The 12183-nt window shown below is 40.8% G+C and overlaps 1 protein-coding gene across 4 annotated transcripts in view; it reads right to left on the reverse strand.

Annotated features, from left to right (window-relative positions):
- FANCC (FA complementation group C) overlaps positions 1-12183 on the reverse strand; it is a 209323-nt gene that overhangs the window by 11782 nt on the left and 185358 nt on the right. For 3 of the 4 annotated variants that reach the window (XM_069088002.1, XM_069088001.1, XM_069088003.1), the window contains 3 exons: positions 6195-6270; positions 4219-4300; positions 2003-2177 (listed from right to left, as the gene is read on the reverse strand). The exons of the other annotated variant lie outside the window; for it this stretch is intronic. In XM_069088002.1, the coding sequence (XP_068944103.1) occupies positions 2003-2177; positions 4219-4300; positions 6195-6270 (333 nt within the window). The remainder of the gene's footprint in view (positions 1-2002; positions 2178-4218; positions 4301-6194; positions 6271-12183) is intronic. 4 annotated transcript variants of the gene reach the window in all.

Consider the following 12183-nt stretch of genomic DNA (forward strand, 5'->3'; position numbering starts at 1 on the left):
AAAAAAAAATTCAAACTGTTTCTAAACGAGATTCACAGTGCCATGTACAATCTTTTATTTTTTTCTGTGCTTGTTTATATAGGAGATATTTAAGTTTGCTGATGTTTGTCAAGTTAGTAACTTTTTAAAATAAAAAGATGAGGTTGGATGAGATGACTTACGGACCTGCCCAGCTCCAAATCTGTGCTCTTGTGATTCTAGTCAGGCACAGTGTTACTGTAAAAGGGCACCACACTTGGACCCCTTTCATCTGCCTTTTCTCTCTGCCAAGCAGCCTGTGTCTGTTTGAGGCCTGGACTGGCTTTTTCAATCAGTAAACAGATCCTCGGGTTACAACCCTTTTTTAGAAGAAGCTGAAGCAATCACATGATAGTTAGCACTGTTCCTGACAAGGAACTCTGCGGTTCCCTGAGTACAGTATCAGGAAGCACTGAGTAGCTGTGCCTAAGATGGGTGACTTCGGATGACCCCGGTAATAAAGGCAGGAATGCTTTGATGAAAGCTATCGACACCTCTCTTGCTGACCCTCATTCACAGGATTACACAACTTTAACTGAAACTACCAAAAGTTTCTTCTGCTGATGCTTTTATGCAAATTTGAACAGAGTAAAGGGGGTTTCCTTGAGTGTTGAGCAAAGTACCTGCTTCAGCTTTTCTGTTGCTGGAAAAAGGCCAGCACTTCCATAGATAACAGGAGATGAGCTCTGTTTGTTTCTCTACCGTGCTGAATGGAGACAGAGAATTCTGACTAAGAAACAGTCAAAATTTGGCACCAATTTCTTTTTTAAAATGTTGAACACTTTTAAGAATCACGATGGCCATGAGAAGAACTGATCCTAACTCAAACAGATATCTGGGTACTGATATCTGTCTAAAGACCCCTCTGTCTCTTCAGATTGCCCTTTAATTACCAAATTCAGCACTGAAATCATCTGGGAGGAACTGGGCTTTGGGCCTAGGATACTGTGTCATAAAGTGATAACAAGGGAGGAGGCCTCTGTGCTGAAAACTGGAATTCCAGACCGTGTTCTACCATCTGTGCCTTTGAGTGAGTCAAGATAATTAGGGATGTGGAACTACTGATCACTAGCTGCAATCCTGGACCCTGGGTCTCAGGCTTTAATAGGAGAGCTTTCAGCATGTCTTGTTGGGAGCCAGCCTCTATGCTGCTCTTTGGCCATCTCCACACTATGCTGCTGTGTGTCCCCTGTTCCACTTTTCCTTTATAAGCTGTCATTCTCATCAGAATGTAGGCTCCTCCAGGGCTGGGGCAGGCTGTCTCTGTAGCCCCAGAATTTAGTACAAATAAGTTGTACAAAAATTTTCTCTCTCTCTTGCAATTCTGATATTCTGTGACTCTAAATATCAAAAAAGGAAAAGTAAGATAAGGATAAACATGGGAGAATTAAGACAAGTTTTTAAAAAGGCGTATGAGGACAAAAAGACTATACCTCATCTTCATTATGTCCCTGACGAACTTCTAGTGCCTTTTAAAGAAATCTTGCTCCTTGGGCCAGTTTTAGGGACAAGGAAAAAAGAATTCACAGGCAAGAATAGCCTAAACAACCCTATTATTGGGGTGGATGGGAGGAGGGAAGAGAGTGACACTTACAGGTCACCAAAATGGCCACAGTAAGAACCTAGCAAATCTGGCCTCAGACACTTAACAGATGTGGGATCTTAGACAAGTCACTTAACCCTGATTGCCTTGCCACTCCCCAAAAGTGTCGGGGGGCAGTTAGGGGTGCAGTGGATGGAGCACCAGCCCTGGAGTCAGAAGGACCCGAATCAAAATCTGGCCTCAGACACTTGACCTTTACTAGCTGTATGACCTTGGGCAACCCCAATTGCCTCAACAAAGCAACAACAATGGCAGACCTTGGATACAAGCATGACCTTTCAGTGAATGTCCCATTCATTCTTTGGTTCCTTCCTACAGGAACATCTTTCCCCCCAAGCCCTAATTAATTCTGAATACTACTAAAGCAATTCCTTCACCCACCACTGTCTGAGTCCTCTCTTGATTTTGATTGTGTGGGTTATAATAGAAGGCCAAGAGCCACAGCAAGCCTGTAGGGGATTCAGCTCTCAACATCAGTAACTCCTCAGCAGCAATATCGGCCCATTCTCCAAAATGAACAAGTGAAAACCAATGCTCAAAGACACTTCCACGGGATCTGGAACAGAATCAAGACACATGGCAGCAGTGCAAGTTCACTTTCCCTCTCCTTAATTCTTGAAGTTAACTTAACGTTTGTAGAAGTACCTGATATTCTCCTCACTTGCTGCAGGATTTATGACCGCCACCCAGGGGCACAGCTGCTTAGCCCTGAGTGCACAACTAACAGTGCCAACGTGTTCCAATTCATGGCATTCAAAGGGATAGTTCTCAAAGATACCTCTTCTTGGGAACTCCATGCACAATTTGCACTAAGTACTTACTGATTTTTAACCTTCAGAGACTTCATGATTGTGCATGGAAGTTGAAAAAGGATTTTCTTTTCATGATGAACAGAAATGTTGTGAAACTAAAATCTGTAGACAGTACCTCTGGGCTATCTAAAGCTGCTGATGGGAACGGGGCCTCCCCAGTTGGACACGTCTGCCTTCCAGCTGCCTAAGCAGCTATAAAATGAGAAAGAGGATTCACATAATCCAGATGGAGTCCAGAAAACAGCTACCCTGGTTGTTCAGTGACAATGGCAGACGTTCTGGAGGCCCTGTCGCCCCGTTAGGGCAGCACTGATTCGGGAGCCAGAGTAGCCAGAAAAAGTCTGTTTTTCTGAAATCCTTTATTTGTCCTTAGTAGAAAGAGTCTTTATTGTATAACTTCACAAAGCCCATTTCAAACCTTTTCTACTCTGTTCAATCCCACCATGTCTTTCTTCCGCTTAGGACATGACCTTAACTCCTACTTTAATAAGAAGACTGAACTTCCTCATCTTTTCCCTTCTTTGCCTCAAACTCTTCCTTAATCTTTCCTCCTACCTCAGAGGAAGAAATGGCCCTCCTCCTTTGCAAATCGAATCCATTTATGTTCATAATCCTTCGCTTTGGTCTCCTCCACAATCTGGTTGAATCAATTCTCTCCTCTCTTTAATCTTTCTCTCTCCACTCATTCCTTTTCCTCTGTCTACAAAGAGGCTCACCTCCTCTACCATGTGTCCTTTCCTCTTCCTTGCCAGAGTTCTCAGAAGCCTAGCTGGCACTCACTTCTTTACTTTCTCAGCACACACTCACACACTGACTTCTGTGATCTGGTGTCTGCCCTACCACTGCACTGAGACCATTCCCTCCAAGATGACACATGAACACTGAACTACACAATGAGTCCAGTGGCATTTCCTGGTCCTTGATCTTTATGAGGCACTTGACACCGTTGATGGCCAGGGCCTCATTTAATTCTCTTCCCTTGGCTTTTGTGACATCGACCCTCCTGAGTCTCCTCTTTTTTTATTTTTCCTGGTTATTCTCTATTTGCCTCTATTACTGCTTCTTCTCCTAATCTAAATGCATGATCCTCTAAGGCCCTATTCTCTTCTCTACTGAAATCTCTTGGTGATTTCATCCACACCTACAGTATCCATGATCACCACAATGGGTATGGCTGGATTAAACTCTACCTCTAGCCTTGACCTTGTCTTTAGAGCCAAATCTGTCCTCATTTGTGAGTGACCCTGAGACCACGGGTCCAAGATTGCAGCTACTGATCAACAACAAATTTGTCTCTCTGCTATTTCCCTCTACCTGGGTAAACTCAAATATCACCATATCCAAAACCCAACTCATCATTCTTCCCCAAAAAGCCAGTTCGATAATACTATTCTCTTCTTGCCTTCTTGTATGCCATGGTTATCATTCTAGTTCAGGCTCTCAGTAATTCTTCCTTGGATTATACGGTAACTTTTTTCCTCGTCTCTCTGCTTTTGGTCTCTCCTTACTCCAATCCATTTTACTCAATCTTGCTAGATTAACCTTCCTAAAGTATAGCTCCTATCACATTACTCTTTGCTGGAAAACAAAAACAGAAATATCACCTACAGGGGCTTGCTATTGCTTAAAGAATAATTCTCCCTCCCCCCAAATCCTTCATGGTGGTCACAGATTAAATGCTCAACTCCTACAACCCCTTGCCCTACCCCAACATCCAATAAGATGGGGGAAATATAAAAATCAAGAGAAACAAAACACAAAAGCAATTAGAATATCACTGCTCACTGAAAACTCTGGTCTTCAACTGTCTTTTTTAGTATCTCTGAAATGTAATTCAAGTGCTGGTACCAAAATCCACGTGGCAAATCTAGGGGGAAAATCAAAAATATATTAGCAACAAAACTCTTAGCTAAAATTTAGAGATCTTGTGTATGGCAGGCTTTGTACCACTTTTCAATTGTAAAACCCACATCTAATCCACACTCATTTTTTTCCCCAGTCGTATCTATTATGTATCCTTGTTAGCCCATGGAACAAAGTTTCATCTGTATTACACAGGGCTAGAGTTCAAAGGATTCTTCAAATCAGGCACAGTGTGGGCAGAGATCGTATAAGCTTCCTGGAATTCGGTTACTGTGTGCCTGTTTTCCCAGTTCTGTGCCTCCTCTGATCATAAAAGACCAATTATATCAAAATATGTGGTGACTTTATGAAACATTCAGTTGGGGATTAGGAACAAACTACCCAACTAACACTTTTACAGTTATGACCTAACTCAGTCTATGGGTAGGCTAATATAAAAACAGCCTTCTTTTCTGGTTAACATGTATAGCTTCATGATTATGCTACGATTTTGAACATGTCCAAACACATGGATACCTGCAATTTAAAACTATATACAAAAAGTACTGTATTTTCATATAGTCAAAAACCAGTATTCCCTAAATTTATATAAGGTACACAGAACAAAATATCATTATTTCTTAGTTAATATATATCACAGAAATTACAGGCACAATACAGACAAAAACGCAAATCTGAAATCAGTAATATTACGTTCTATTACAGCTTAGGAAATTAAGGGTGCTGGACTTTTATTTAAGCTTTATAAAAAAACAACCACTAGACAACTCTCCCCACTGAATATTTTTTGCTCTGACTATCGAATTACTACTAGTATCTGACATCAGTTCCTAGATTCCTTTATAAAGATTCTGTGACTGAGAGAACTTAAGAGTTGGCTCACAGTCTTTAAAATTCCTATAAGCCAAGCTAATGATTTGAAGAGAATGACAGATAATTTTGATGCTCTTAAGTTTCCTGTCTCATTATTTATTTCATGATCCCAGGAATGTGATGCTGCTTCTAAGACTGAGTGCTAATAAATATTAACACATATCCATGTTGCCTTATTGTAGCCAGCTCTCAGAATTTACAAGAACACTTTCTTCAGAGATTACTTTGTTTCCAATGCATAATCCCTTTGTCTTAACTGGCATGAGAGGAACCAATACATATGCCAAAGGGCCAACCAGTCACATTCAACATGGTATAAGAGCAGCATCAAAGGGATTCAGAAGGACTCCCAAGCCAATCAAACAAATCCTAGAGAACTTCAAAAGGTTATCTACTGCAGGCCACATCCTCTGGAAAGACAATTAAGCAAAATGTTACAATATTTAGAATGATCTCTTTTCTACAACTGCACCCACTAATTAAAATAAAGGGAAAAAAAAAAGCACTAAAAGGAAGACATTTTCTGTTCATTTATTTTTCAGCTTCCCCTTTCTTCTGAGTTCAGATAAAACACATCTCCCTTTCTATGTTTCTATGTCAATACTGCCTTTCCTTCTGATTTTAAGTTCCTGCTGATCAAGAACCATGCCTCTTCTGTCCCCGCCCACACCGTTCCCAGTTTTAAAAGCTGTGCCTCCCAATTCCATATTCAAGCACTTATCAAATATGCACTGTCCAAAAGAGGGCAAAAATGAAATCATGAAAATCTCTGTGGAAAACAATGTGTGACTGCACAATATAGCAGGGGTCAGAGGGAGAAGACTTCGGGATCCACTCCCACATTCTATGTTCAGGTGGCAAATTTTATAAACTATTATAGGAGACTTCTGTGGGACTGCTTTAAATGCCAGACAGCTTTCTTTGTTTTTTTCTAAGCCAATCTGCCTGGGAAAATACCGGTATGTATCTTAACATCAATGTTCTCAGAAGTCATTTTAGCACTCCTGAAATCTAGCTCAACTTACCTTTGGGGTTTTGGAGTAATGCCATGATAAGACATGAAGAGGCATAAGGAAAGTAGGACTTAAGCGGAAATTTCAGCTGCAACAGAAAAAATATTATTTCAAAACTTGATTAGATATCAAAATCAGCTAGATTAGAGAATTAGGGAATTCTGGTAGGATGAAAAAAAACCTGGCCAACAGAAGATGAATGTGCTTCTCTATTTTGACTTAAGAAATGTGGGCTGAGAAGTGGCTGAATGAACAAGCCAAAAGAAGAGTCACTACTGGACATCGGCTTAGAATGAGATCTGTGATGGAGAGTCCAGGAGCTGCACTTTTTACCACATTCGCTAATAACCTGGGTATGAGCCCAGCTGGCGAGCTTATAGACTCTGCAAAGGAACACGAAGCAGGGAGGGGTAGCGAACATAGCGGGTAGAAGAGTCAGGATCCAAAAGGAGCTTTATAGTCCAGAATGTTCGGTCAGATCTAATAAAATGAAATGTAATAGGGGGCACTGTAAAGTCTTACATGGGTTAAAAAATCAGCTTTACAGAGGGGGAGGTTATGGCTAGGTACGTGTGCCTAAAGAAGCTCTGGGGGTCATAGTGTATTTCAAGCTCTATAGAAGTCACTACGTAGGATATAGCACCCTCAAAGCTAACTCAGTCTTGGACTGGGGTCCTACTCTGATATACTGCGGTGGCAGGTGGATGGCCCTGGGCTTTCCAAGGCTATGTTAACTTAGTGCAAGCTCTGACAGGTTCTATCGTATCAGAAAGGCATCAAGCATAGCCATGACAACAGGTTATGTCCATTTCCTTTTTTTTTTTCAAATTGTATTTATATGCTTTTTACATAAAAAACATTTAGAGATTATTTGTAATTTGTAATACAGTAAAACAATTAAGTAAAACTAATACAATGACCTAATCTGAGAGTGCATGCAACATTTAAATTTGTAGCAGCTCCCACCTCTCTATTTAAAAAAAAATTGAAGAAATTAATTTTTTCTCCCTCTTACCCTCCATCCTCCCCCATTGAAGGAAAAAACCCCCAACAAATTTTTGTAACAATATGCATAGCTAAGCAAAGCACATTCTCTTAATGGCTGCATGCAAAAATATGCCTCTTTGCTCATTTTAAATATATCACCTCTCTAAGGATCTAGCATATTTAGTCCCCAGTCCTCTGGGATTATGAATGCTCTCTGTATTGGTCAGAGTTCTTACAGCTTTCAAAGTTGTTTGTTTTCAAGTGTTGTTACTATATAAATTATTCTCATTTCATTAATTTATTTTTAAAGTCCTCAAAATTGTTCATTTAAAAAAATATTGGTGTTAATAAAAATTGTCCTTCCGGTTTGGGCTACTTCATTCTTTGTCAGTTCACAAAAGCCTTTCCATGTCTTTGTGAAACATTTATCTCCTAATTTCTTAAGGCACAATAGTAGTCCATTAGATTCATTCAGAATTTATTCACCCGTTCCTCAAGTGAACATCTTGTTAGTTTTCAGTTTTTTTGCCACCACAAAAAGAGTTGCTGTAAATATTTTTGAACACAAAGGGTCTTTTCCTCTGTCTTACAGCTGGGTCAAAGGGTACACACTATTAAACTTTTGTATATAATTTCAAAATGCTTCCCAAAATGGATATACTTATTCACAGGTCTACTAATCATGACTATTTTCCTACAATCCCTTGTATAACATTTGTCATTTTCTTTTTTTTCCACCTTTGTTAAAGCTGTGTGACAGCATCTCAGAACTGCTTTATTTTGAACTGCATTCATTTTCCAAGGACAAGGTTAGTGAAATACATGGAGTTTATTGTCACTAGGCTGGCCACTTGATACATTCTTTAGCCACCACAAACACTAAAATAAAGAAAATTACAAAATAACTTCAGTCTTGTGGCCCTTTTCCAATCTGTAGTGGCAGAAGTTACTACGCATATTTTTAGACTGTTTATAAATATTAACTTAGCTGTGAGAGTTTCCAGTGACTGTAAATACTACTGCAAATACTAAACTGAATCAATCAACATTGTTGCTAGAAACAAAACCTGAATAGGAAGGTTCAACTAAATAGAAGGGTGGCTCGAGGTTCTTCTTAGAGGCAATAAGGCAATTGATCAACAAGCATTAATTAAAAACCTACTACAATATGCTAGGGACAGCTAGGTATGCAGTGAGTACAGCCCCAGGCCTGGAGTCAGGAAGACCAAACTTCAAATCCAGCTGCAGACACTTATTAACTACATGACCCCAGTTAAGTCACTTAACCCTATTTGCCTCAGTTTCCTCATCTGAAAAATAAACTGGAGAAAGAAATGGCAAACCACTCCAGTATCTTTGCCAAGAAACCCCCAAATAGGGTCACAAAGAGTTGGACACAATTGAAATGACCGAACAATATGCCAGGCCCTGGGGATATAAAAACAAAATGAAAGTCCACGACCTCAAGGAACTGACTTTCTATAACAAAAGATAACATGGACATGTACAAGTGCCCAAATAAACACACTTTCAGATATGTGTCTACATATATGTATGTATGTATGTATGTATATATATGTAAATGAAGCAATTAGCAGATTTCATTTTTTATCTGCATTCAAAGGCAATAAGAAACATCATTTCAAGGGGCACTTAGTATTTTAGTATTGCAGTCTTCATGATAAGTGTTTGTCAAAAGATAACCATTGGAATGATCGCAGCATATATGTCAACATCTGTTTCAGAGGGTGAAGAGGTAAAGGATTAGATTCGCCATATCAAATCAACAAGTACTTTGATATTCTGGGACTTCAATTCAGCAGCAGCCATAGGCAGTGAGGAAAAATACAATGGAAAATATAGTCCCAAACTGGGGAATGAGAGTGGTCAAACGTGTCAAATGCAGCACACAGGCTGAGAAGGATTAGGGCTGAGAAAACCATCTAATTCAGCAATTAAAAGATCATTAGTAATTATAAAGAAAGTTTCAGTTGAATGAGAAGGTCAAAAGTGAAAACTATATCGATATAAAGAAAGGACTCATGAAGATGACATCATATATCTGTTGAAATAATGGAATGTCGGGGCGGCCAGCTGGCTCAGCCAGTAAGAGCACCGGCCCCCGTGTCGGGATGACCTGGGGATCAAAATCCGGGCTCGGATACTCAGCACCACACCCAGAAATAACTGGCCATGTAACCTTGAGCAAGTTACTTAACCCCGATTGCTTTAAAAAAAAAAAAAGAAATAACAGAATGTTATTATTAACATTAATAATGGTAAAACTTCATGTGCTATGTAAATTAATTATGATGACAAATTACGATCATATAAACTTTAGAAATTTGGCAAGTCACTCTCCTTTTGGCATCTGAAGGATGTCAATAAAAAGGCAGGGAAGTGGATAGAGCTGACAGTCTGATCTAAGAATAAGGGGATGGATCTAAGGTGTGTTCACCATCTTAGCTGAAATAATGATCTAAGAGCTAGACAGAGAAAAGGAGCAGGAAATTAATGGGAGGGAGGGTGAACAAGGACTTTGAACTTTAAGCTACGATGGGGACTGTCACTGGAAGGTGTGGTCCTAGACAGACATGGACCTTTAGGAGCAGCGAATACTCATGGCAAGGTGGGCTGAGGAACAGCCAAGACTACTGGCCCCTTTCTGCTCTAGGCATGGGGTGCTTTCCCACACTTCTAATTCAAAAGCAACACCTTTGACTACTACAGATCTCTGCCTTCTTTAACTTGGATGGATATACCTAATTGTTTTTGGATAAGGATTTTAGTTTTATGAGATCATAAATATTCTGAATACTGAGGGTACAGGGGGAAGGAAGACCGCAAGTCTCCAGATTGAGGATCCCAGGCAAATGAAGCAGGGTCCAGGAGACAGCAGAGGGATACCTGGCAATGATGGGCTGTACATACTGGTTCAGGCACTATGTATTTCTGTTCCTCGTAGGCCTTTTGACCCCATGCTGGCATCAGCATGAGAACAGGTTGAGGAAGCTGAGGTCTGGGCTACTGCTGATTGAAGAGCTCGATGGTTAGCATAGTAAATTAGGTGCCCTTGAGGCTGAGAGAGGAAAGGGTGAGGCTGCGCCCAAGCTATGTGCTCAAAAGAGCTGCCATGGCTTGCTTTAGGTCCTTTTAGTTTTAGCACTGACTTTTCAGACTTGGCTGCTGTAGTGTGATGCCCCTTTCAGATGAGCAAGGGTTTACCTCATTTGGGCACTGCAAGTGCAAACTAATTACTTTTTTCTTTGAAAAAAGAACCGGAAGGTTTTGGATATGGCAAACATCAAATAACACGACAAAACGGATTCTATTTTGATAGAAAGGAAACAATTCAATACTGCTGCTAGTGCTATCCTGAATAGCAGTGTGTGCATAGTCAGATCACTAACGAACGGCCCAAAATATCATGAAACTAAATTAAAATTTAAAAAGATGCTGTGCCCAACTAAAACAACTCTAATCTGGTCCATTTAAAAATTACTGATGCCACAAAATAGGAAATATAGAAAGAAAGCACACTGACAGACTTATAATGATTTCGTACAGAAATTTAACTGATATAAATTAAGGACTTTAGCGAGGAGACTAAAAGAGCCTAAAAAGCCACAAACAGTGGATCTACTTGCAAAGAAGAGAAATGTGGCAGCTAAAGGAAAGTTACCTTCAAACCTTAGGGAGAAGAATGGTAGCAGTTGAGAAGCAGTGCTGCCTTGGCAAAGGTGTGAGAAATAGAGCGAAGAAGAAGTTTAAAGAAAGTTTGTTGAGATCCAAACGAGCAAAGTCATCTAGACGACATTTAAGTACAAACTAAAGAAGAGAAGAAATAGTTGGGGCAGCCAGGTGGCGCAGTGAGTAAAACGCCGGCACTGGAGTCAGGAGGACCTGAGTTCGGATCCGGCCCCAGACACTTAACACACACACACACACACACACACACACACAACACTAGCTGTGTAACCTTGGGCAAGTTACTTAACCCCAATTGCCCTCCAAAAGGCAAAAAAAAAAAAAAAAAAGAGAGAGAACAAATAGAAGGGAGGTACAAAAATTCACTCTTTTCACCTTGAAGGACAATGGGGTCACCACATTTTGACTCTAACATCACAGTCCTGGAAATAATAATGAAGAACCAAAGACAGAAAGGATCCTGGGAAGATGGTGGAGTAGGTCATTAAACTTTTGGCTCTCCAAATTTCTTCCACATAAAAAGACAGGACATCACCTCAGAGTGAACACAGAGCCACAGAAATAAACAGGAGTCTAGATAAAGCGGTCGTCCTGCCAAGACAACACGAGGAGATCCCAGGAAGGACTGGCCTCCCGGGGTGGACATCAGGCCTGAGTGAAGTGCAAATACTTACAGGCAGACAAACAACAAACCCGGAGGGCAGCTGGGTTGGAAGGCAGCCTCAGCCTCAGCCACTTTCACCTCGAGGGCAGTGTGAGGGTGGGATGGCTGAACAGGTGAAGACTGAAGGGGCTTCCACCACCAAGGCAAACCAAGTGCAGCTGTGCCAATCTGCCAGTCCCCAGCTGCAGCGGAGATGGAGCTAACATACACCTAATCAGTGCAGTAGGACAGAGAGAGGGGACCCTGCTGGTTGTGGGCATTTGCAGGAGAGTGCAGTCCCTGCTTTCAGTCCCAGGGCAGAGAGGACAGGGACCATGGGGACTGAAGGAAGCAGGAGCCTTTGCAGGACAGTATAGCAAGGGGCCTTAGCTGTGACTTGGGGGTGGAAAGGAGTGTCCAAGACTGGGCCCTGGGACAAAACTCAGAAAATGACAATGAGAAGGACCAGAGGTCAGGGTCATCATTCCCCACGCCTCGGGGCAACTTGACTATAATAATAAGCTGTTTAAAATAAAAATGAGTAAACAAAGGAGAAAAACCCGGAGATTACTACTATGGAGATAGAGAAGATCTAGGTTCCTATTTAGAGGAAGATGGCAGAGCTAAAAAAAAAAGCTACTCCTTTTTTTAATGAGAAACGTC

The sequence above is a fragment of the Petaurus breviceps genome, unplaced genomic scaffold, assembly GCF_028583685.1.
Source record: "Petaurus breviceps papuanus isolate PSGF00001 unplaced genomic scaffold, PetGlider_PUasm1.0 183, whole genome shotgun sequence".
Lineage (NCBI taxonomy): Eukaryota > Metazoa > Chordata > Mammalia > Diprotodontia > Petauridae > Petaurus > Petaurus breviceps.